Genomic DNA, 27,299 nt, shown 5'->3' with positions numbered 1-27,299 from the left:
TCATGAAACGCTGTACTATTATTTGCAACTGTTGTAATGTGGACACAATTTCTCCTGAAATATGCAGTCGCCCTCTGAGTCTATTTATACAGTCGGGGAATGTGTGATTCATGTGTGTTCACACAATCACAGTTTAATTAGTTACCACAGTGAAAGACCTACTGTCTACCGTGTTGTGTTTCTGTTTGGACTTACTTTAAATTAGATGATGTATATTTACAATCCAGTTATAGGACACTTTAGTAGAGTATTTTAAGACAGTTCTTTCTGTACACAGTGTTTCTTGTAGATATGATTTACTGATATCTCTTAAGACGCAGAAATCCATCCAGAAGTGTCACCATGTCCAAAAATCTTAAATGTTTTCATGTTGAAAAGGAATAGATGTAAAAGTTTCCTTTCTACACATGTCAGGTTTCCTTAGGTTGCATCCGTCCATTAGATTGACTCATCAGAAGCTTTTAAAAATAAATCAGCCAGCAGCCATTGTTCGTGTGATATAAATATGGCTTGGCTTCAAACTGACAGAACTTTGCTGACTAAGTAACACTGTGACCAAAAACAAGAGATGAGGATGAAGGGAAGTATCAGGGGTCAAGCTGTTATTCTGAACAAAGAGGGACTTTCTCTGAGTCAAATCAGAGTTGGACTCTGGATTTGTAGGAGTCCGGGGCACGGAGCTCCAAAACACTTTCTGGAAACTGGATCAGTTGTATTCAAAGTCGAGTCAGACAGACCAGAAGTGACCATCAGAAAATATCAGTACACAGCACTGAGAGAAAATCAAATTCATCACACATTCAGAATTTACCAAGTAAATAACCCATGACCAAAATCAGCACAGATAAAAGGCTGTCAGCTCCCTCCAGGGTCTCCTGACCTTTAACCCCTCTAAACTTTGATGGAAAGCATTGAAAACATTCCTGAGACAATAAGAAACTTTTGGGGAAAATGGCAAGGACAGATAATTGAGCATAGCTGTGATATTTCTTTAAAAAGTCTAAATAAAGAAGAAGAATGTCAAACTGTCCACTACACATCATCAAGTTGTAATATATACAATGCTGCCCTCAGCTGTTCAAAATGAGAATTACAAGGAGATAAAACCCGGAAAACAGGCCAGCAGCAAAATGTGCTGACACAATGATCTGAAGGGTTTGTGCACAAAGAGGATCCACTGAGTTTCTGTAATTTTACGAGCATTTTGAAGCAAAACAAAACTTTGCAGACATATCAGACATTCCTATAAGTTTATATTTGCATGCAGTACAAGTCCCTCCCAACAAGAAATGTGGCCATTGATTTTTCCAAGCCAGTCTGTCCGTGTGGGTTCAAATCAATGAGACAGCATGTGATAGCAGGGAGGTTTTAAGACGAGTCAGGAGTAGGTGTGCTTAAGGAAGTGAGATTATTGTTGCTGGCTTCACATTTCTGGACTTAAGTTTTACTTTTCTTTTTAAGCTGAAGCTGGAACAGTCACACACTTTCACAACAAGCAAGACGACTCAGCTTGTCTGGACTCTTTGAAATTACTGTTGTGTTTTTAAAGAAAAGGAGAGTTGGATCAGGACTTGAGGACCCTTTTTGGACTTTTTTTTACCTCCTGTTTTGGAGTTAACTAAGCTTTTTCATGGGGGAAACTCTCCCAAGGGTCCACGGAGGGGCCCAGCAATACAGTGACACTTTGCGCAGACCAGTGCATACTCTCAGGGTTAAGATGGTCCTGCTGGGGAGCTCTGGTGTTGGAAAGTCGAGTCTGGCTTTGCGATTTAGCAAGGATGAGTTCAGGAGTACATCGCCCACTGTAGGCTGTGAGTTCATGACACTCTGAGGTGTGGATGGCAGTGGTTAAATGTAACATTGTGAATCAACTATCAGCTTTTTTTACTGAGGTTGTGGATGAGAAAACTGATGCAATTCTCATGTTGGCTGTAGATTTAGCTTTGATAAGAAACAGAACTAAATAGCTAGTGTGTGCTATTTTCCTCTAACAAACCAAGACCCACCTACAGGCACCTTTAAATGTCACTAAGTAATATATTTGTGTCTAGCTTAGGGTTAGGTTAGGTTTGATTCCAAACAAAAAGCATCTGTGTAAAAGCAGCAGGTTTTACAGGAAAATTCAGCAGACCTGGAGTAACACACGTGGAATGTTAACCTGTAGGTTATGCCGGTGCTCTAAGCTCGGTTTTACCTCAGTAACATAAAGACACAGCTACATGTGTTTATTGTGCTGCTGGGTGACCAATTAGAGAAAAACCTCAACCTTTGACCCCTTTCAGTGAGGGGGTGTTGTGCCTTTGTACTGCAAATCAATACAAAGGATTCTTTACAGTCCTGTGTAAACTGAGCACACCCTGATTGCTTCCACTGGAATTAAAATGGACAGTTGGACCCAGGTGTCGCTAGTAGGTGTGAGCACTTCTAGAAAAGAAGAGGTTTTGGCAGTTTGCTGTTCTGGAGAATTCAAGTGTGTTAACTCACTGCTACAGTCTTCCCAGGGCTGGACGTCCCATCAAATTCACCCTGGGGTCAGACTTTGCATTGCTTAGGAAAGCTGTAAAAACACCAAAAGTTCCACATTTGACATTATAGACCTCAGTTAGCATGTTAAAGGTTAAAGTTCATGACAGCGTGATTAGAAAAAGACTGAACATGTGTGGATTGTTTGAAAAGGCTGCAGAGAGAAAACCTCTTCTCTCTAAAAAGAACATGTCAGCACAGCTGCATCAGAACAAACCACAGGACTTGTGGAACAATGTCCCCTGACACCAGTGTGGACAAGTTTGATGATAATGTCTAACAGCATGTTTGGAGAAAGCCAAACACAGCATATCAGCACAAAATACCTCATATCAGCTGTTAGCACAGTGGTGGGGGGCTGATGATTTGGGCACCTCGCACTGATTGAGTTCATCATGAAGTGTTTTGTGTAACAAAGAGTCACAGGTGAGGCCATCTGTGTGACAGTTAATGATCCAGCCAAAGTCCAGACCTTAATCCAACTGTGTTAGTTTATCACAGGACTGCAATTAGTCCTATTAAAACTCTTTTCATGTGGCTATAGTTTTTTTATTTCAATTTTCAGGTCAGTTTAGTTTCCAGACTGGGTTTACTAATTTCAGTTTAGTTTTAATGATTTTTTCTGTTAGTTTTTAGTTTTAATTCATTGTCATATTTGTCGGGGGCAAGATCGAATCATTTCAGAATAGACGTTACAGTAAAAACCCTTTGTGAAGGCAGTTGGCTCAGAGTCATTAAAAATACCACTACACAAACCTTGTTTCATGCCAGACAAAGACACTTGAGACATAAACTAAAGCCATACATTTTTATTTTACTTACTTTAACTTGACTTTTTACTTTTTTAAGTAAGTAAGTAAAAAGCCTTGATACAAAGTTTCTCTTCACTGTTTATCCAGTGGTGAAACATTTGTGTTAGCTAGCTCATGTTGAAGCCAAACACCTTAAGATACAGTACTTTATGTTGGTTCATTCTTGAAGTTGCAATCTGTCATTATATTTATTTGCGTATCTTTATATCATGGAGAATTTGTGATAAATTGCACTTTTTGCCTGTAATTAACACAACAGAAATTCAATATTCCAGCACAGAGCTGAACATTTTCATCATTAATATATAAAAATGTCTCTAATAATCAATTGATGATGTAAAAGATACATATTGTCCTATTTTTCATTTGCCAAGAGACTCTGCACTACTTCAGTGATTATAAGTGTAAATGTCTAATGACATGGGATTGACTCAAGCATTTACGCATGTAGACAAGGGCAAGAGGGTGAGCTGAAATTCACACTGAGCAACAGAAGGGGAAAGAAAGGAGATTTAAGTAACCATGAATGGTTGCTGGTGCCAGACGTGCTGGTCTAAGTGTGACAGAAACTGCTGATCTGCTGAAATTTTCCCACAAAACCATCTCTTGGCTTTACAGAGAATAATCTGAAAAAGAGGATATATACAGTAAACTGCACTTCTCTGGGAGTCTTGTCCCAGAGAAAAGTCTTGTCGCTGTCAGAGGTCAGAGGAGAATGGCTAGACTGCGTTAAGCTTCGAGCTCAAATAATCACTTGTTACAACCAAGATATGCAGAAGAGCATCTCTGAATGCACGACACATCCAGGCTTGAAGATGGGTTACAGCAGCAGAAAACCACACTGAGTGTCAGCGACAAATGTGGAACTGAAGCTACATTTCACACAAAATCACCAAAACTGGACAAAAGAGACTAAAAATGTTGCCGGCTCTAATGAGTTTCTATTTGTGGTGCAGGATTTGGATGGTAGGGTCATAATTTAGTGCAGACAACATCCTCCATCCTGCCTGGTGGTGGTGCTGTAATAGTTTGGGGGATTTTTTTCTTGGCACATTTTGGGCGCCTCGGTACCAACAGAGCATCATTTAAATGTCACAGCCTACTTGAGCATTGTTACTAACCATGTCATGGCGTCCAGATCTCAGCCCAGTACAGCACCGTTAGGATATGGTGAAAACTGAGATTCACATCATATATGTGCAACAACTGTGTGACACTATCATGTCATCATGGACAAAAATCTCTCAGCTTTGAAGAGAAGATCCAAGCCAGCAGTAGCTTTGTGTAGCTTAAAAAGTGACCAGTGAGCATATGTTAAAAATTTACATCTCCAAACCCAGTACCTGAGTCCAGTGTGGCGGTATCAGTCCTCTCATCATCACACTTAAGAATAAACTGCTTTCACAAAGTTTCAGACTTCAGTAATAATCATGATAATAATGCAAATACAATTTTTCTAATTTCACACACCCACTCCTTTGGTGTCTACTCCTCCAGGTGCTTACCTCACCCAGTTGGTGCATCTGGGTAATTCCACTCTTCGCTTTGAAATATGGGACACAGCAGGCGAGGAGAAATACCACAGCGTCACTCCGCTGTACTACAGGGGAGCCCACGTAGCACTTTTGGTCTATGATATCACGCAAAGGGTAAAACGAAGACACACCTGACGATGAAATGATTTATATCAACTGGTTTTCTCTTTATGTCTTGTTCTTGAGCATGCTTGTGTCATTATAGGAAACATTTGTCAGAGCTCAGGTGTGGCTCAAAGAGCTCGAGAAACAGTACATACCAGGATCTACTGTTATATGGCTGGTAGGCAACAAAGGAGATCTGGCTCACGATCGGCAAGTGCCACTGGAGGTATACAGACAAAGACAAGCACGCTCCTGTAATCTTATTACCTGCACAGAGTCACATGTAAAGAGAGTCCAACTCAGTGATGAGCAGTTCTGATTTCTTCCTCCAGGAAGGACAAAGTCTAGCCAGTAGCAGGGGCTTGTACTTCACCGAGACCTCAGCCCTCTCTGGAGAGCAAGTCACCGAGCTGCTGCAATCAATAGGTAAGAAAAAAGAAACACTGGAAAGATTTCTGCTGTGTTTTTTCACAGGAAGCCTTACTAATAAAAAGTATTAGGATTAAAATTTACAACATAAATATCCTAGTATCCTAAGAAAGGACAGTAGGTGGCAGTAGATACCAACATGAGGCAATAACTTGCAGTATGAGAACTATTAAATATTACATAAGTCCAGGTTAGAGGTTTAAGTTTTCTTTGCCTTTTTTCTTTCAAAGTCTGGCCTCTGAAATGTCTGCATGTTCCCGCTGTAATATAATACAGCTGTGAGTTTCATGTCTGTGGTAACAGAGCTCTGATTCAGCCCACAGAGTGTTCGAGTGCATTGGAGCACAGCAGGGAGGTCTGACAGAGTGGCAGGAGATGCCGAGTGTGGAGCTGCAGCACAGAGACTCAGTCAATCTGTTTTCATCCTGCTGCAAAGTTGGACCTTAAGCTGTATGACTGCCAGTGGCTTGGCTGCCTGTTTCTGTTGTGTCTTTCTGTTTGTCTTAATTATTTCAAGGATGGGATACGTAACATGACAATAAAATGCTTGTGGATTTTGGAATTTGTGGTCCTCTTCCTTTTTTGATTCTGACTCTGGTTACCAGAACACAAAATGCTGTTTATCCCGAAACATGCCTAAGATTAACCCAAGAATACAGTCTCAGTTTGTTTTATTTCACTGTCATATTCAGTAAACTGGTTCTTCTGATTCTTCTCAGTGGGCTTGGGATCAGCCTCCAGCAGGCAGTAAACCCCCTCAGCCTGTCTGCGTGCCAGATGTTGAACTGGCACTGATTGCCTCCACTCTGCGTTTTCTTGCCTGGTTACTTTTGGCATGCAATCACACTGGAATGGAGATGCCTCAGCACAGTTCATTTGAGTGTGGTTTGCACAATAGAGGTAATTATTACAGTATTATGAAGTACAATATTCCAGTAATTTAAAACTTTGAATGCTGCAGGGTGAATGAATCACTTTAACACTGAAGAAACTTCCAAGTGACACAATTAATATTTACTGCAAATGAGCTTATTTTCTGTTCTTTCCATACCTCATCCTGAGAGCAGACACTCAAAAATCTATAAAATACATTACAAATCAATGTAGGCTGGTGACTTTTATTGATAAGCAAGGAGAGACTGACACCCCCGCGTCCCCCACCTCCAATTTAATAAACTGCAAGATGAAGTCATTGCTAAAAAAATAAAAAAAATAAAAACTACAGATACTCTAAGGGTCACCTGAGGGTCCAGCAGTCAGTCTCAGTCCCCATCAGTCCCATGTTAAAATGTCCAACTTTACAGCACAAATAAACAAGTTAGTAGTGTCAAAAAAATTATGGACTTAAAGTTAGAGGTGTGAAAACCTGAAAAGTGTTAGCCAACACGGACCCCCATAGCACTTCTAATTAAACACAGAAAAGCGGACTTTTCGGCTCAAGCTGCATCCATGCTGGGAGTACACTGGGCTTCACTCTCTGTCACTTGTCTGGAAGTTGCTCAGTGTGTGGTTTTTAGTTTAGCTTTTTATGGATTCAGCTGGCTAATCTTAACTGAGACTTGCACATGGACCCTTTTTTCCTCTCCTCAGCTGAACCAAGGTTTGTGGATTAAATTATCCAACAATCAATAATAAAAACAAACAATAGAATTAAAGATTTAAAAGACTCCCAAATGCATTCAACAAAATAATGTTGCTGGTTGTATTCGGACAGCACCATAAAGCAACTTTTCTCTCCTGGATTAAGTCACTTGCTCTTGCTTAACATTCTTCCGTGTTCTCTTCACACAAACACAACAGTTTTTCTCCACATGATGGCTTCGAATTTGGACTTTTTACTGTTTAGTGATTTAAAACGTTGCTGATAAATCTTCAGTATAAATGAGGCTATTTAATGCTGATTGAAACCAAGCTTCTGTAGGACTTCTGACAGAGCCCTGGCCCCCTTCTTTAGTTCACAGAAACAAAAAAATGCCTCACGCAGAGGAGATGAAATAGAGTGAAAATAAAACTAGGATGATTTAGTTGTCATTTGTATTGTGATTTAGTGTATAAACCCTCCTTTGTTTCATATTTGCAGATGTTTTCTACATTTTCTTGTGATCTTAGCCAAACTTTTCTTCATTTGAAACTTTTGAGCAATAAACAACACTAAGCCTATGCTCAGCGGTGAAGATGTGGACAAAGGTTCACTAGTGATTAAATCAAGAATGCAGTGAGCTGAATTGCCTTTGTGCCAAAGCTGTACAGAAGTTGTGTAATGGAACCAGGGCTCTTTGTTGTGCAAAGTCATTCTGCAAATCACAGAGTAATTAAAAAGATCTGCTTGAAGAGTAACTGCACTTTATTATCATTTCAAGGTTGGCTGCTTTCTGTTGTTTTGCTATCACGACTTGCCAGAGCCGACCTAGGGGATGCATTCCTCTTTATGCTAGAAACCATTGTTAAGAAACTGGCTAAAGTTCAGAAGTGTGGCATGAATAGGTTAGCTGAGTGGTTGAAGTCATGATTTACCAGCCTCCAAACAAAAACTGCCACATTATATTTCCATTTTTGCAAACTCACAAAGGATAATATTTCAAACCAACACTGTAGTTTTTCTCACAGGGAGGCAGTGACTGTCCATAAAACATTAGTATTCTGCTAATGCAACTTGACTGGGCTGTTGAGACTTTACACATTATGCATTCCCATTATAATTTTGTTTTAGATGCTAAAACACACACTAGAAGTGCCATTTAAACCCAACAGAATCCTGTGTGTGTGTGTGTAACCTGTTTTTGGTGACTTAAGGTAACGCTGTCAGGTGGTTGCTTGCTCTCTCTCTTATGCAACTGTTGCCTTGGATGCCATTAGTTATCTACAGTGGCTTGCAAAAGTATTCGGCCCCTCGAACTTTGTCACATTACAGCCACAAACATGAATCAATTTTATTGGAATTCCACGTGAAAGACCAACACAAAGTGGTAAACACGTGAGAAGTGGAATGAAAATCAGACATGATTCCAAACATTTTTTACAAATAAATAACTGCAAAGTGGGGTGTGCGTAATTATTCAGCCCCCTGAGCAATTCCAGCTGCCAGTCTTTTAGGGTCTGTCTCTACCAGCTTTGCACATCTACAGACTGAAATCTTTGCCCATTCTTCTTTGCAAAACAGCTCCAGCTCAGTCAGATTAGATGGACAGCGTTTGTGAACAGCAGTTTTCAGATCTTGCCACAGATTCTCGATTGGATTCAGATCTGGACTTTGACTGGGCCGTTCTAACACATGGATGTGTTTTGTTTTAAACCATCCCATTGTTGCCCTGGCTTTATGTTTAGGGTTGTCGTCCTGCTGGAAGGTGAACCTCCGCCCCAGTCTCAAGTCTTTTGCAGACTCCAAGAGGTTTTCTTCCAAGATTGTCCTGTATTTGGCTCCATCCATCTTCAATCAACTCTGACCAGCTTCCCTGTCCCTGCTGAAGAGAAGCCCCCCCAGAGCATGATGCTGCCACCACCATATTTGACAGTGGGAATGGTGTGTTCAGAGTGATGTGCACTGTTAGTTTTCCACACAGAGCGTTTTGCATTTTGGTCTCATCTGACCAGAGCAGCTTCTTCCACATGTTTGCTGTGTCCCCCACATGTTTGCTGTGTCCCCCACATGGCTTGTGGCAAACTGCAAACGGGACTTCTTATGGTTTTCTGTTAACAATGGCTTTCTTCTTGCCACTCTTCCATAAAGGCCAACTTTGTGCAGTGCACGACTAATAGTTGTCCTATGGACAGATTCCCCCACCTGAGCTGTAGATCTCTGCAGCTCGTCCAGAGTCACCATGGGCCTCTTGGCTGCATTTCTGATCAGCTCCTTGTTCGGCCTGTGAGTTTAGGTGGACGGCCTTGTCTTGGTGGGTTTACAGTTGTGCCATACTCCTTCCATTTCTGAATGATGGCTTGAACAGTGCTCCGTGGGATGTTCAAGGCTTGGGAAATCTTTTTGTAGCCTAAGCCTGCTTTAAATGTCTCAATAACTTTATCCCTGACCTGTCTGGTGTGTTCTTTGGACTTCATGGTGTTGTTGCTCCCATTATTCTCTTAGACAACCTCTGAGGCCGTCACAGAGCAGCTGTATTTGTACTGACATTAGATTACACACAGGTGCACTCTATTTAGTCATTAGCACTTATCAGGCAACGTCTATGTGCAACTGACTGCACTCAGACCAAAGGGGGCTGAATAATTACGCACACACCACTTTTCAGTTATTTATTTGTAAAAAATGTTTGGAGTCATGTCTGATTTTGGTTCCACTTCTCACGTGTTCACCACTTTGTGTTGGTCTTTCACGTGGAATTCCAATAAAATTGATTCATGTTTGTGGCTGTAATGTGACAAAGTGTGGGAAAGTTCAAGGGGGCCAAATACTTTTGCAAGCCACTGTATGAAGAGTATCTGTATTACACGGTGCCTTCATCCAGTTTTGTTGTCAGTTCTTGTTGGAGCATTTCTGTCATAGACCATTATCATAAAACAAACAATTTCATTATTGATCAAACCTTTTCAGAGGTCAGAATATATGTTACATTAATTCATGGATTCCTTTAATTGTAACACTTTCAACTTTACATGCTGATTTTTCTTACATATGTTCTTTTATCCCCATGCTTGTAGAGCAGAAAACACAAATTATTTATACAGAATTTACAGAAAATAACTAAACGTAATGTTAGAAAACTCCTAAATCTAAGACCAATTCCATTACTTAACCTAAAACAATGAGAGCATAGCAGCTATTCAACGATCCACAGTGTTCTCATTGTGTGATCCAAACGCCGCTGTCAGCTGTCGGTCTATAAACTCTCGCTGTGATGAAAGCCAGAAGTTCATTTCTTCTTGCAGCTTTTCGACCAAATCTCCCAAGAGGTCTGATCCCCCTGCCTGTGTACCAGGAGGCACTGATGTCTGGATCTGAGCAACACAGATGCAAAAAAAAAAAAAAAGACAGATGACAAGCTGAAGAAAATCAATTTAAATTTCACAAGTCCCCAAACAAAAAACTATGACGCTTGAGAATAATTGCTTAAACCTTAAACTGTGACACATGTCACAGTTTAAGAAGGCTGGAAAGGAACATGCTAAAACTATGCCAGATTGTTATATGAGTGGCTGGATCTCATTCAGAAAGAGTCACACTGAAGATTGCACAAAACATAGTTTGTCGAATGTTTTGGATCTATGATTGTTTGTTGAACGTTCATTTGCAAAACAAAATTTATATGTTTTTGTAGTATTTTAGCATAGAAAATGCTATTTGAAAAATAAAAACAAATAAATAAAATGTTGTTCATATTTTTTTGTTTCTGTTTGTGGTTAAAATGACATTTAAATCTTTGTTTAAATCATCATATCATCATGTCCCATTTTCTCTATAAAAGCAACTGAAACTCCACCGCTATTGTAAATGTAAATACAAACTGAATTCAATTACTGTAAACTGGGTACACACTTGTTTATTGGAGATTACTGCAAAGACAACTGCCATTTAGTCTTTGCCTCAGACTGACAACTTTTTAATGTCTGAATAAATTTTGCTCTTACTGCCACTGAAATTACCAACACCATCAGAAATAGACCACTTAAGCAGGTCAGACAGGCTTGATGTATTGTCTGATGTTAAGTTAAGACAAAGAGAGATTACAGTTACTCTGTTCTTGACAGTGTTGTAGTGTGAAATATAGAATATTACAGTAGCTCACCATCCCTATTCCAATCTGTCAACTTAATGGACTCCATTCAGATATTTTTTTTTTTACTTCTGCAAAAATTAGTGCTGTCAGCATTAATCTTGTTAAACGCTGCATGGCATCAATGCCTTAGTGTTGTTAGCATGTAAAACGCATTAGCGCCGTGCAGCCCCTGGCACGGGGTGATCCGCACAAACTCGCAAACGGAGATTTGCCGCGTTAACGTGGCGTTGACGTCATTTTAACGAGATTAACTCTGGCAGCACTAATATAATTTAGTCAGAGCCAAACTGTCATAAAAAGAATGATATTTCCACATCTAGTAATTTATATGGTGGTATAGTTCTATTCTTGGACTTTCCTGCTCTTCAATGACAACAGATACGAGGCATTGGAAAAATGCAGCATCAACTCCAGGAGCTGTGGTGGAGGTGGGTCGCAAAGGAAATATGCAGCAACTGTTGCAAGGCTAAAGCAGCTGGAATCAGTACCCTACGTGAAACTTGCCAGTTGGATGTTTACAAGATTGTCAGATATGGGGATGGTTGCACTTGATCTGTAAGACAGAACTTAGACTTGTGCATTTCTAATAGTAGGACTTATTTGTGCACACATTTCCTTGTGCCTGCTTACCGCCACATCATAGTGTGTTAGATCAGTGGTGTTCAATCAGGTTAAGCAGGGCAAACACTGCTTTTTAAGTGAAATACAAAAATGAAGTGAACATATCTCTCCTTTCATGTCAGACAGGTTTCTGTCATAATGCTTCTCCCATGTCTGTTTGCATCCACTCTTTACATCACTGCCACCTTGTGACCACACCTGGCTGATGTTTCTGGAAGCTGAACAAATTCAGCTTGATTACGGAGTGAATGAAATCTCTATAGGGTAGGCATCTCACAGGCATCTCTGTGTCTTCTTAACAATGTCCGTAGCTTGTCAACTTGTGAGGCCAGCAGCTTTTTCTAGCTGTTTGCGCATTGTAGATAAAAATCTGGCTTTTGATGGGAGAGTGATGGGACACTAGCACGTTAGAAAAACCTGCTGCTGTCTCTGCTTTTCCTGCTCTGACTTCAGTTTTAAGCAGCGTTTTGAGAGTACAGAGGAGCCTCAAAGTTTTCTCTTAGTAACCTCCACAGCCAAGATATTTAAGTTAAGAAACTAATTGTCACTGTTAGCAAATTGTAAATAGTTAGAGTTAAGTATATATATTATATATATTTATATATTTCTACAGCCAAGAAAAATGCAGCAAGAGGCTGTGAGAGTGGTATGTTTTGATCTGGTCCAGTTTGTGAAGGAAGATTTATTTGTACTTTATTTTATTTATTGATTTTAATTTTCTCTAACTGCAACTCTAACCTCTGTACTGCTTTAAATACATATATATATTTCTTGACCAGATTCCAAAATGATCCACAGGTTTACAAAGCAGCTTTTTTTTGACTGACAAACATGGAAATTTAAATCAAATAAGAACAAAGAAAAGCAGAAATAATAAAAAGTCAAGGATAAATAACAATTGATAAGGGTAGTTAGGGGAACCCTTACCTCTAATAATGACAGAGCCATCTCTCTGAGATTCACTCAGAGTCCCATTCAGCAACAGCAAGACAACAAACAGCATCACACACACCCTCATTTTAGCTCCATCTGCAGCAGGAAAAAAGCACACATGTACCGTTGTGCTGGGTTTGTCAATTTGTTGCTTATACAAAGAACCGTCACTTGACACAAATGGAAAATATAATTACTGACTGAGCTGCCCTTCTGCATATTATGGGAATTCAATCAAAGCCGACTTTAAAGTAAGTTTAATTACTCCATGGCCTCAAAGTGAATGGCATAACTGGTTTTCTACTGTTGTTTGAAAACAGCATGAAGAACGAGTAAACTCTGGATGAAGGAAAGCAAACAATGTAATCAGCAGATTGGATCAGTCAAAAATAACACATCTGATGCTTAAGCAGTCCCCCCCCCCCCGTTTTTCTCTTACTCAGACTCTCTGGCTCGACTTTGTCTTAATCACATGGTTGCATTACTGCAGAGCCAAACAATCCTCAGTTTGGTTTTGCAACTGAAAGGCATAATAGAGATACCGAACACATGTGAAGACTTACCGTTTCGAAACATATTGACCTGCAGAACCAAACTTCAACGGTTGCTTTGCTACGTCCCAGCTGAGGCAAACAGGTGTAGGACTTTGTCTGGGCAGGAAAGGCAAGAAAAATAAATTTATGACTTGAAGTAAGACTACAAGAGAAAGAGTGTTCAGATTCTTCTCACCTGATCTATAAAGGGGTTGTGCTTCTCAGGTCTGGGTCTCTCCAGGTGCCAGTTTATCATCTGTGTCATCATTTCTTTATATGCAGCAGGAGGGGCAGCGGTATGTTGATATGCTGATGTCACCCACCTTTCAGGAAGAATATGTATGCACGTGCAAGAATGGCAGCACAGCTTTCAGTCAACACAACAATCAGCGTGGAGGTTTTTCTTCTGTTGGACAGTTGATCTTTAAAAAAAATAAATCAATCAAACGCTACATAGACATTTTATTTTATTTCATCTAGAATTTTAGTTAAAAGTTATGTTGTCTTTTGTTCTGTTTAGTTGAGCTTTTTTAGGTTGAACCTAATTGAGCTATTTTGTTTTGTCATAATCTATTTTAATGAGCTGCTATAGTCTTACCAAGCTTTTTGTTACTGGTTATTTAGTGCTTTTTATTATTTTAACTTAGATGCCATGAAGTTATTTAAAAATATACAAATATACAAAGTTAATGTTTAAATGTGGGATTATTGTATATTTCTATTTAAATTGTTCTTTCCATAGCGCAGAGATAAAACCTTCCCTGGAGATTCAGTTAACAAAGAGGCACTATGAAAAAGCTGGTGTGACTTGTTAAGGTTTTGATTGGATTATACTGATATGAAAGCTGCTGCTTGATACAATAATCTACGCCAATGGCTAAAAAAGGACAGAAAACAACAGTTTAGCTTGTAAATAATTTAATAAGACCAGTGATGCAAATAATTTCAATTAAAGTGATAATTTAACACAGGCTTCAAACAATCTTTATGGTGATTCAGAAAAGTAAATAAATCAAATCAGTAAAAAAGTCAAATAAATACGTGTTGTCAGTTTCTCTCTCCAGTGGCTACAAATGCTGATCTTAAACTGTAATACATAAAGTAAAGCAATTCTGTGACTGTGAAGCTCACAGGCTGTGAACCTCCTCGCATCGTTCAGTCTCCAGCCCTTTATAAAAGCATATGGATTTATTTACACAGTGCACACCCAGTTTATCATTACATCATGGATACATTCTTCGTCATCTCCGAAGACATGTCATTGTACACCCTATAAATAAACACTGCTGTTTTCAAAGGTTTGGATAAATTCAACTGAAAGGGCAGTGTGTAGGACTTCTTGGGATCAGTTAGCTTAATTGGAATATAGTATCAATATTAAGCTAGTCCAAGCTAGGCAAGTAATCTCTCCTTGCAGACTGTATATAGAAGATGGACATAGCTTCCAAGTTTGAAACGTGAAATCAAAGTCAACCTACATTCCTTCTAAAGGCCAGCAGGGAGCCGGCTTTTCTGGATATAAGCAGAAACCCAACTGTATAGTCCACTATAAGCAAGTGAGCATTCATTCTTTATCTACGATCTCAGTAAACACTCTTCTGATGTGTTTAGTTTCAGATGTTATTGAATACACGATAATGTTGAGCCTATAAATTATGGTCAACAAAGATGCTCCAGCTAAAATTTTACAATAAGTGACAAATTAGTGAATGATTGAAATTCCAACTTATCATAAAAACCTTGAAATCTGACAAGCAGTACAATGTTTTGACTTCTTTCACTCACTATAACTCCTCAAAGACAAAAAAGATGTATATTTAATTGCACTTGTTATTAATTTTTCCATATATGCTGAGATTACATAAACATATTGATTTCAAAGATTTAGTTAAAAATGAATGTGCATGATTTATTAATCCAATATAAAAATATTTTCCAACACCATAATGCATACAGTGTGTACTTCTATATAGTCCGTATACATTTTATTCATTAACTTACATAAATGTCATATATTATAAAACAATCACATCAGACCTGCTCTTCTCACTGTGACATCAGTTTAATTTTACAATCAATTAAACTTTCTAACACACCGTAGATTATTAATAATAGAAAAAACTATAAAAAATATACATTTATCTATATATTTTTTTTTTTTTGTGTGTGAAAATTTCAGAGTAATTCAAACTGATTTACAGTTTAGAATTGCACCTCTTTTTCACTGGCTTGATTCTGTTTGCTGAAACTGCATTTAAAGCATGCAATGCATATTTTGGTTTATCCACAACGATGAATTAACCAGTTATAAATTCCATATTAGTACAATCAGTGCTTTTGCACATTAAGGCAAATGCATGTGTTAACTTGCATGTTAGTGTATACAAATTCTGTAAATGTTTATACTTATGTTAGTGCATGTCACGTGTAATATACTTTATGGATTTAGCCCTGTAAAACAACAGCAATATCAAAAACACACCTTTTAAAGATAAATGTAAGAAGATTGGATTGCTCAGTTGACAAATTCGGCAATTTATATGGGAAACCTAAACCAACATGGTTGTACGGCAATTTCTAAGTTCATGAAATTCAGCAAATTTTATATACTTCCGTGTAACTGCACATGAATTTCATGAACAAGATTTTTCATCAGTCAGATCTCATATTTAAGATTCTTATTCATATGTACACAAAGTCATGTTTCTCCAGCTTTAAATGGATTTAATTTGGATTGGATTAAATTTCCAAAACTACATTGTTATGTCTAGGCAACAAACTACTGCACTATGGTCAGGAAAAGAAAACTGAAAACTGATAACTGACTGCCAGCCACAGTTCTGTAGTACTTTTCCTGATAACTCAGGAAAACATAACACGTGGCAACCGTTTGTTGGTTGCCACGTGTTGGTTCAAATGCATTTGTTTCAAAGAACAAAAACACTCCTTTTGTGAATAGTTCATGTTTTGCTGCTCAGTTCCAGTGTGTAAAGCATTATGTAATAACTGAAAGACTTGTCAGTCAGATAACACTCAGCCTCCTCCTCATGAGCCCTGGGTCATTACTGGTTTCTACAAGAAAAGAGAGACAAAAATATTGATTGACTAGTATTATGGTTAATCAGCCATTTAATGCTTTGATTGGGTTAATGAAATCACTGTTTCAAAGCAACCGAGACAAAAGATCAATATGTGTTTAATACATGTTAGAAATATTTATAAACCTGCTGATGACTTATGAGCCATTATGCAAGCTGTGAGGTTTGTGAATGATCACTCAGGCTTGAAGAAAGGAACACGAAATTGACAACAGATGTACAGCGTAGTATAGTGGACCTATGATGCTCACTTCCAACTGCATAGTTTTATTCTTAGATTCTACTTGGGTAGCTTTGTGTGGATCACAGTTTAAAATATTTTTTGTTCATCTTGTTTATTTTATTTATCTAATGAGCCTCGGTCCCGCCAGTTCACTGTCTGTCTGAAACAAATTACTTCAGCTGTTGTCCTTTTAAGACCACCCTCCTGCTAATGCCTCAGCCACACTGAAGTTAAAAGACGGCGGAAACCTCCTGTCAATAGGTGAAATCAATGGTTGGGCTTTGATTGAACTGTATTTGTATGCATTTGGTAAACAATTGTAATTAGCTTCAGTCACTTAGATTTTTCAGCAATGCATCTGGTTGCAATGGGGATTCAACCCAACTGGTTGACAGCTGGTTGTATATTCATATATAAAAGCAAAGTGGCCCCACTGTCGCTGTAGCATAAGACAGCTTTCTGGTAAAGATCTGAAAAGCAGGTGGGTGGGGCTTCTGTGTCTGAGATGACCAAATTAGGGACATTTTTTCTCCATGACATCATACAGAGCCAAAAGTAAAAAAAAACCTGTTAGAAACAGTGTTTAGAGGTGTCTGAAGCTTGAGCTTTTGTGTTACAGGGATTATTTATACACATGCGGACCACAAACTTGGGGCATGTTTAATATGAAGTCAAACACCTGGATGTATATGATGTTAATTACAGAAAATAAGGAAAGGCAGAATAGGTCCACTTTTAAGAGAAAATAAGCACGTTTTTACGTGCTTTATAATGCTTCTGCAAAGTATAACAGTGTAGAGCAAAAGCTGAGCACTGATCAAATTACAGTGTGTTCATATTGGGGTTGCTCTGGCTATGACTAGGTTGAGGACTGCTGAACACTGGACTGTGTTAAAAATTAGATATATTTTACTGGATGAGGCTCCTACAGTGATAATAGTAAAAAAAGCAAAAAACTCCTGTGATTTAAGGTTCACATTTTTTCTCTTAACAAGGGAGGCCTCAGAAAATATTGTTTCTGGCTCTTTTTAAAATTCTTATCATTGACTTTAGGTACTTTCAACTCAGAGACAAAGTGTAATGCAGACATGCATATTTCTTCAAGCAGGAAGCCAATTATATTATTTAAAACAGCCACATAATCACTGATGCCATTATTTTTCTTTCTTATCAAAATGACCCTGAGATTTTCCACCATTATATTATGTAATCAAACATCCCAGCGTATGCACTTAATTTCAGACAAAGTCATTTTAACCCAGTATGAGATTTAACTCTTTCCTTTACCAACAAAAACATGATTCAGGAAATGTGAACGTGTGCACTTGATTGGGGAAAAAAGCAGCAAATGCGTTAAAAAATGCAATTATTTCAAAACACCACAAAGCTAGAAACCACCAGCAGCTCAAATCAAACAAGCAGTGAAAGCCTGGTGTGATCAGCACGTGAAGAGTTCATTCCTGATATTCAAAGCATTTTACTAAAGGAATTTGTATTCACATTTGGGAAAATGCATGAATCCACGTTTTGTGATGGAGGTTAGCTGAGAAGATTGATATCCACTTTCATGGATCCTTAAACTTTGCACAAATCCACTGGAGCAGCTCAGGAGCATCTCTAGCATCCTCACCTTCAGATGGAGTCTCGTTTCACTTTATTTTGTTTTTTTATTCATTCATGACATGGGACAAAATGCACAAAATGCAGTGCGCAGGTTTACAAAGCAGCTTTTTTTTGACTGACAAGTTACAAAAACCTTGAATTAAGCTTTCTGAAAGTGAGGGCTGGATCTGACTGAGTAATTAAGGGAGACTGCACAAGCAGGGATTTGACTTTTTTAAGGTGGTATTAAACCCCAGCCTGGATCGATTACTGTATAAAAACGTATCTTAGTATAAAAGATCAGTGTGATTACATTTAAGTCACCCACTGCTTTATGTCGACCTTTTCTGAAGCCTCAAAATGTGCATGTTTTGCAAAAAAAATAGGATGCGATGAGGAAGGGCAGGCCTGACTGTGACTGTTCATTGGCTAATCACTTGTGATTCATAACTTTGTAACTTTGATACCACACATAATTTTCAATTTTGAAACCTTGTATTACCTATATATACAAGCAGACTTAATTTTTTTATTCAATATGACCCAAAATTAGTGACTGAGCCCATAAACTCAGCAGTAAACTATTTCCAGAGAGAGAAAGCTGTTTTCCTATAGACGTCTAGTAGTGGAGTGTTTTGTTGCAACCACTCCAATCGCCATCTGGTGGCCTTCAGATAAATCAGCCGCATGTTTCCACATTGATTTTCACGTTTCGGACCTTTACCTGAACCTAAATATGTTGCTTCTCCTAAACCTATCCAGGAAGTTGTAACAACCACAAGATAAAGTTAAAAAAATAAACATCCCAAACCAAACACTAATCCTCAGCGTGTCGGTGGACAGCATTTTTTGAGGATGTTGTTGGTCTTTTCAGAACCCGACAAGCACAGAAGTACAAATTCAAATTTAGCTTCACGGCTGTAGATCTCCCAACTTAATGTAAAATTAACTATGACAGTGGAATCAATCTTCTCACATAAAAAAAAATCGGTAAGCATCGGATGCCAGTTTTGTTGCAGCACTTTTTTTTTCTCCAAATGGCACTTATGTAGTTTTGGAATTGAACTCTTCACAGCACCCAGCACCGTAGGGTGGGGTCATACCGCACAGGCAGCCCTGGTCTTGGCCTTTGCCACTGGGTTCCTCTGTGTCAGTGAGCCCCTGTAGAGGGAGTTCCTGGTAAACCTGTCCACCTGGTCTGGAAACATACATCAGCTGCATTGTACATTGTATTCTGCAGGCTCTATTTTATTAAATCACAGTTAAAAGTCAAATTATGGCTCTTTTTGGAATTCAGTCCAGAATCTAACAGTTAGAAACAAATGTGATGTTTCAAAATCCCAGATGTGGGATGGTGAAAATAAGCTTATTGGAAAACGTTGATGGGAAAGTAAATTAGAAACACTCTATGAACTTTAAATAACAACTGGCACCAAGTCCAAGAGCAGGTTACAAAAGCACTTGACTTGAATTTGGCCTAAAAAGAACTTTTCAGCAGCAAAGAAAGATAAAAAAAAATAACATAATATGCTAAAAAGTTAGATATATTCTCTATTCTTTATAAAAACAACAAAAAAACACAGTACTGTTTCCACTCAATGAATCAGATGAAGCGCTATCCAGCTGGGAAAATTAAAGCCATAGTATAACGAGGACACAGTGTTCACTGAGTTATAAAGCAGCTCATCATGTGTTCTAAGTTTCAAAAGGTTAAGATGTTCTGAGTTAGCTGTGATGCCCTGGGGATTGATCTCAGTGTCAGTTCTTACTTGTGGGAAAGTTGTAGGAAAGTCTTCTGGCTTGGATCGGGATTGCGGACTGCAAGACAACAAAGCAGAAGGCAAGGAGAAAAAAACATAAATTCAGGATGTGGGAAAACTTTTATTCTATTAGCATTCTGGCACCTCGATGCTTTACAAATGTTCATCAAAGGCAGACCTACTCATAGAAATCACATCTGTGGTTATTTTGAGAGGCAAATCAAAGACCATCGTGCCACATAATCACAGAAAACACGTTGGCTCTAAGAATAACTCCTGTGTCCACTTGTTTGATTTCACACAAACATAAAAGGGTTTTGTATAAGCAAATGTTTTCTGTCATAACAGTTCTGGATATGAAACTCAGCGCTATAAACGGTGTTACCTTTCTTTTTTTATCCGAGGACATGCCGGCAGCGTTCAGGGCAGCAATCCTGCTCTCGATGTCAGACACCTTGGAGTAAAAAGAAAGAAATGACAGGATGTGCCACAACTTTACACCTCTTTGCATTTTCAATACAAATCAAACTTTACTTAGCCTTTAATGTAACCCTCACCTCACTCTGGGCATTCTGGACATTAGCTGCTGCTTGAGCTACTTTGTCTTCCAGTTCAACCAGTAATGCAGTTGATCCTTTGAAGCTTGCCTTTGATCCCTCCTCTAGGGGGTGACCCTTCCTCTCCAGGCTTTCAGAGGAGTCATTAGCCTGGAAGACAAGTCCAGTCAGAAAGCAAAAATGTTCATTTTCAAGTAAAAAAAACAACAACAAAAAAACTTAATGAAAGTTGAAATGATGTCATGTTAACAAATTATGTGATAGCTAAATGGTGCCACTTGATTGGTACCTGCTTACAGTTATGCCAAATCAAATGTACCAAAATCTGCAGTTCTTCGTGACCACCGGCTCAATAAGTTTGGTCCCCCGTCCATTTTCCTGATACTAAAAGCCAGTGTTACCTGATACTTTAAATACATTAAATTAATTGAGGTAATGCTGGCTGAACAAACTTGTAGTGAAGTGATGTGAAAACATCATGACTGCACTGCAGCTTAAATGCAAGGAACTGCCGGTGAAAACAGTTGAGGAAACTTAGCACGGCAGCTAAGCAGAAGTTATTAATTTAATTCGTCTTCTTTTTCCGACAATCTGGGAGTGATGGTTGCAGACGAAAAATAAACCCAAGGCCTGAGTGACTTGATTTATGATTCCAGTGTGTGCTTGAACCGATTTCCAGCAGAGGTCGGCTGGAATTTCATGAGCCATGCTGTTTTTAGTAAGTGCAGCAAGCCAGATGCTCACGGCTTATGTCTCTTTCTGTCGGTAAACAAACTGGTAATGAATGCTTGCGTGTACATAAAAAAAACAGATTTCTTATAAAAATGCCACAGAATTTGTACCTTCAGAGATTCTGTCTGCTGAGGCTGCTCCTCCTCGAGCCTGGAGACCACGATGCTGGCTCTGGATGTTGGTCTGATAGGTAGTTTGGAAGGCCTTGGATCCGCCTGTGGGCTCCTCCATGCTAGGATTTCTTGGGAGGAATGTAGTCTCTCGGGCTCGTCCTCATCATCAGAGGTCAGGCTATGGTCACTGATGTTGTCTGTCATCTCGTGCAGCCTCTGTCTTAGCTGCTGCTCTTCCAGGTCCACTTCGTTCCACTGAGGAAGAGGAGAGGTGCTGCTGGGAGTGGGAGAAGTCTGTTTGGGAACAAAGCACAGACAATGTGACTGAGACAAATCTACACAGCATACGGTTAACGTTTTTACTTTGGATCTTGAACGACTGGATCGTCAACTGAATGGGAATTGTTATACTGATTTAAAATGTACTGCTAGAGTGAATGCATGATGTATAATACACAAATGCTCCATCACTGATTATGTTTTTCTGTTTTCATACTCCAGTTTTCTTTTCCAGGCCAAAAACAAACAGACTGCAGTGTACTTTGGTGGCCTCGGATACAGTCCATGTAATTATAACCTAACATACTCGTTGGATTTGAGGGAAACTTTGCAGGATTTCCCCTGACTTCCAATCAACCATCTTCTATCTATTATTCACTTACAAATATTATTTTGACAAATGCTTCACATTGCAAACACGAGAGCACTGCTTTAATCTGATCTGATTGGTGCCTAATGTATAATAGCACACTAGCATTTTTTTGCTCATGAAAAGGTTAAACGCAGACCCCTTTGATGGCTTCATCACTTCATTTAGACATAGTTTTACATCACTTTGCTTCACTGCTTCATACAGATATACCCACAACAGTGACAGGGAGTGCCACAGGATGCTCGAAATTTTTTCCACATGTGCAAAAACCTTGTTGCATGTGTGGCAATGAGCACTGTCAGCATTTAGGCCTAGTAAAGTGTAACCAAACTTTTCTCCAGTACTATCACTGAGAGCAGAGTCTCTGTGCTGCAGTGAGAGATGGCCAGCTTGACCCCTCACAGAAACAAATCCATCTTAATCTCACTACAAACTAGAAAGTCGCTAAGATAAATTGCTATCGTCTCAACTGATGTTCTTGCTTTAGGAGATTCATAGATCCATAACAACTTGTTTTCAGTTCGCATGAAAGACAAGTGTCATTTCTAACTACTGTGAAGATGTAACAAGGATCCTTAGCTAGACTTAAACTAGGGTCTATAAGTCCTAACCTCTAACCTAGCACGTTCAGAACACGCATATAGGGTTATCATTTGAATTTCTCATGTATCATTCAACGATTTTCAACTGGAAGATTGTGCATCTGTTGTACCTGTAGTTCTTATTTATGTGGAGTATTCGAATAGAATAGACAGATACAACAGAAAGTGGGCAGAGCTTAATGTACCGATTACAATAGACACATTCATTTGTCCAGCTGTGTTATGACCACTCGGTAATGACCCTAAACAAGAACTGGAACATGGATGTCTGAAAGCACAAGAACTCTGTTTTTCCTTCACTGATCACATGGACATTAATGCAGACTTATCGCGTGCAGACAGAACAGTCAGAACATAAGCTATATGCAAATTGATTTAAGCTGTGCTTTGCCACAAGAGAGAGAGGAAAAGCATGAGTCAATCAACTGCTGCTCTCACTTGAAGTTAAATAGCCACTAATTAGCGACCGAGTCTAAATTCTACATTCGTTTCTGGTTTGCTGTTTTTGCGGCTTGGCTCAGTCTGTGATGATACTGGTGTGGGTTTGAGAGCTCACGGCCCAATTAAAGACAGACACTGAACCAGCTGAGATCACACATTTGATTAGAGGATGATGAAATATGAGTAAGTGTGTGTCTCCTTTCTTTAGCACAATGCATGAACAATGAGTTAGTTTTCTTTATTTGAAAGAAAATACCTTCATAAAATCACGTTTTCATGCAGGTACATCAAGTGTGTTTGTCTTAAAGTTGCACTGATTGTTTTGGCCACTTGAGGGCGGTATAACAAGTATAACCATGACCCTGACAAATTGTGACATAATAAAAGTGAAGTTTGTGTGCACTTTTAGCTGGTACTGGCATGGCATCAGATTCAAAATAGAAAATTATTTATAAAAATAAAATAAAATAGATGTAATTTGTCTTAACTATTTTCATGTAAATTTAGGCTTTAAGTGATTTGAAAATCCGCTAGTCTGTACATTGTTATGCTAAAATACTGCACAGTGTCTCTAACCATGGCTTTATACATGTAAACAGGTTGTTTCAGTCTTTTTAGCTTCACTCATTTCTTTCTAGGCTGCTGTTGAGATGCTGATCATGAAATTTTGGCAGCTGTACTCTTGACATCTGATAGATTTACCTGGTCATATGTTGAGGTGACTTTCTGCTCCAAGCGGTTCAGAAGAGTCTCAATTGCTGACATCCGTCTATTAATGTCAGTGATCTAAGAAAGAAAGGAAGAAATAAATGAAAGTACATATAGAGGCAGAATTAAGAAATATTAATTTATAAAACAAACAAACCCCAAAATAACACAAAACGTAAGGAACATTACAAAAAATGTATAGTTTTCAAAACATGAAGTACTGGACACTTAATGGTTTAAATGGTACTGCTCACATCTATGCTATGAAAGCAAATGCATGTCTTAAACCACTCTTACTCCTACTGAACCAATCAAAACATACTGGCACCAAATATGCAGATGGTTAAGTTACAGTTTCACATGTTCTCATCATAGTGAGCTGTCAGGGAAATCAACTCGTCCCCAAATCTGATTTCACCATATGTCATCAACCGAAGATCATCCAATTTACTTGGATGAAAGAAACCAGAAAAATATATTTAAACTAAAAGTACTTAACCAAATTCACATTACTCTGCACAAAATGTTCTTCATGTACAAAACTGAAGACTAAATGTTCCTTTGGATAATTGGCCAAAATGGAATAATATTTTCCCTACTCGGGATCGCTCCTTGGTACATATTTAGATCAGGAAGTCAAGCAGACAGTCATCTGATGCACCTTTGATGTCTTGCCACAAGAAAAATTCCTCTCACAATTCATCCAAATTCAACCTCTTAAAAAACCCCCCAAACTCTTGACACTAATATTAAACTTAACAAACAACCTAAACATAATGATTTAACTGCTGTGGTGCATTAGTCTCAGATGGTCAGGGGGGATTGATGTTAAAGGCAGAAAGAGAAAGACAGTAAATAAAATTTTAAAAAAGACTTGAAAAATCAAGGTTTTTTTTTCTATAATTGTTCATTCTTTTCATCAGTGCATAAGCATGAGTTGTCATTACTCTGTCACCACTGACTGTAAATAAAAGACGCAAGTAGCCACTCTAAGTGTTACATTTTGCCATGTTGTTTGTTCTTTTATTGAAACCGTATGTGATGAGCGAGGTGTGGCTCTAAACGAGAAACCTGATAAAGCTACAGTTTTATAATATGTGATGTTGTAAAGCAAATCCATATAGACATTATATTCTGTAAAAAAAAAAAATCTTGAAACTAATGACTGAGAAAGTCAACAGATCAATGGCGAAAAGGAGGAGTCCTTTGGCAGAGCTGTACTGGCTCCTCTTTTTAGTTCTGGAGGCATTTTTATACAGAATAAGCCTGTGACGCAGTAGTGAGCACTGTTGACCAGTTGTGTTTAATGTCTTTATTAAATCTATAAATGTACTCATTTAAAACCATGTAAACATATAAAGATAGGGTGACTGTCATTTACAAGCTGACAGGATGCCTGCAGACCGTGCAAGAGGGAAGTCCAATTGTAATTATTGCAGCTGTGCAAATATTTGAATGCAAAGTTCAGACACTCCCATATATGGATAAGATTATGTGAACGCTCAGTTCCATTAACTGCTTTGTTTTCACTGAGCAGGTATGTATTTACACTAGGTTTTAGATGTATCTCTGTGTTTTTATTTCTTGCAGGATGTTGGGAGTTTGCTAACAGGACACCACCTGTGGCACTCCCATCTTTGGAATTCTTGCAAAACTAATTATGCAATGACACGTGTACACCTCCTCTAGGTGGACTATAACTTGTTGCCTGTTGTCTCTTTGGCTACACTGATGTAGAAACATTGATATCAAAATGTTAGCAAAGTCCTTTAGGAAGCCTGTCTTGCCACTGAACAAAATTCACTTATTTTGTTGTCTAGAAGAATTATATAACGTAACTTTTATTTCAAAGTTAACCAGCACATAATAACTGCACATATTCAAGACTTATATTCAAGACTTTGAGTCAGATCCCATAATATATGTTGCATATTTTTGACTGTTGTTTGATTATTTGTTGAATTTATAAAGAAATCCGAGACCAAGTTTTCAGGGACTGTGAAATGACTAGGTTTACCATAAAACTGTTTGGTTGGCTTGATTGACGTGGTGTTGCTATCCATAATCTCATACAGCTGGGTTCAGATCTGGTGACTGGAGGTCACAGAGGATGATTCATATGATTTTCATCAGCGAGCTTTTGTGCCTTGTTTGGAAGCGTCCACATGTGTTATGCTTCTCTGCTCTTTCATTCAGGCTATTCCTTTAATTTTTCCCTCTTCTGTATATTAAACATACCGTAATTTTGCACAAAGTTTTTACCTCACATGTGCCCTACACATGTGCCCTGGGCTTATACAGTCTGTGCTTTCTGACTTATCTTGATGTTCCACAAATAATCAAATTGCTGATGTCACTCGGTTCTATTGTTGGCCTCCAAATCAATACCAAGACAACAGACAGCAGCACCTGTACGCAAGATAAGTGACTGTCGTCAGATGAGAAATGTCACGTCTGGTTTTGATATCTGACAAAGACATGTCTGGGCTGTATGTTTTCCACTGTATCCTGTTTGCATGTCTCTTCAGTGTGCTGCCCAGCTGTGAGACAAATTTACCATGACACAACTTATCGAAGGTATAAATCAGCGCAGGGAGACAGGTAGGCTGGATAATTCCTTCTGTTTTCATGGCTACTCACCATCACAGAGTTTAATTAGTTTCTTTGTTTTTATATTCCTTATCTTTAACAACTGCAAAGAATCTTTTTATGGCTCGAGTTATACCTCCATATAAACTCCAGACTGTGTTTGAATCAAGTCAAAGACAGATGAACTGAAAACTGTGTGATTCACAAGGATAAATCCAGACATATTGATTAGTGACAGCAGTCAGTAAAGCAGCCTCCTCAGACTAATGGTAAACAAAGTCTGTTTTCTATCTGCTTCACAAGAACAGAACGGCCACGGTTACTGCTGCAATCCTTTCCAGGGAATGTGTTTAATACTGACACATAAATAGACACTGATGTAATGTATGTAACCTCCCTCTGATCTAGCAGCTGTCTCCACGACATCACTCAGCACGTCAGACTGAAGAACTTGTGTCCGACTTCCAGCATGCACTGCTTGAAAGGTTTAAAATATCAGCTTGTTATTTGTGTTCTTTCTAAACTGTGCCTCTAAAGCGACACTGCAATTAATTTATGTACCAGATCAGATCACATGCTGAGTTTGGTATCAAGTTTGAACCCATACAACCCATTCAAAACAAGATAAGTTTATCATGTTAACACTACAGTTTGCTGTCCCATTTGACCAATGCAGGTTTTAAAATTAGATGAATACAACCTCTGATAAACTGCAAAATATGGTCATTCCGGACAATATGAGGGACATCATTCTACAGGGAGAAAAATTATTCACAGTTAGAAAGTATTGAGAAGAGTCTTTTCAGGAGTGGACGTCCCAACTAATTTATCCCAAGGTCAGTCTGTGCAATGCTGAGAGAAACTGCAGAAAACCAAAGCGCTACATCTCAGACTCTACAGGCCTCATGTGACATGTTAAATGTTAAAGTTCATGACAGTACAATTAGAAAAAGACGGAACAAGTATGGCTTTTTTGGAAGGGTCGCCAGGAGAAAGCCTCTT

The 27,299-nt window shown here is 38.7% G+C and overlaps 2 protein-coding genes across 2 annotated transcripts in view; one reads left to right on the top strand and one right to left on the bottom strand.

Annotated features, from left to right (window-relative positions):
• Positions 1-1,366: 1,366 nt before the first annotated feature.
• On the top strand, positions 1,367-5,952 carry LOC102798210 (ras-related protein Rab-17-like). Its single transcript, XM_006807599.3, has 5 exons — positions 1,367-1,811; positions 4,833-4,984; positions 5,076-5,201; positions 5,308-5,401; positions 5,721-5,952. The coding sequence occupies exons 1-5, from the start codon at positions 1,631-1,633 to the stop codon at positions 5,849-5,851; spliced, it is 684 nt and encodes a 227-aa protein (XP_006807662.1). The 5' UTR covers positions 1,367-1,630; the 3' UTR covers positions 5,852-5,952.
• An 8,417-nt stretch (positions 5,953-14,369) lies between these two features.
• mlphb (melanophilin b) overlaps positions 14,370-27,299 on the bottom strand; it is a 41,801-nt gene continuing 28,871 nt past the window's right edge. The window contains exons 9-15 of the mRNA XM_006807598.3: positions 23,703-23,786; positions 21,303-21,599; positions 20,461-20,610; positions 20,289-20,357; positions 19,913-19,961; positions 19,247-19,341; positions 14,370-16,292 (exon numbers count right to left, since the gene is read on the bottom strand). Coding sequence (XP_006807661.2) covers positions 16,266-16,292; positions 19,247-19,341; positions 19,913-19,961; positions 20,289-20,357; positions 20,461-20,610; positions 21,303-21,599; positions 23,703-23,786 — 771 coding nt within the window. The 3' untranslated portion in view covers positions 14,370-16,265. The remainder of the gene's footprint in view (positions 16,293-19,246; positions 19,342-19,912; positions 19,962-20,288; positions 20,358-20,460; positions 20,611-21,302; positions 21,600-23,702; positions 23,787-27,299) is intronic.

The sequence above is a fragment of the Neolamprologus brichardi genome, chromosome 16 (genome assembly GCF_056152115.1).
Source record: "Neolamprologus brichardi isolate AB-2024 chromosome 16, ASM5615211v1, whole genome shotgun sequence".
In the NCBI taxonomy this organism is placed as follows: domain Eukaryota; kingdom Metazoa; phylum Chordata; class Actinopteri; order Cichliformes; family Cichlidae; genus Neolamprologus; species Neolamprologus brichardi.
This window is presented reverse-complemented; position numbering and strand designations above follow the sequence as displayed.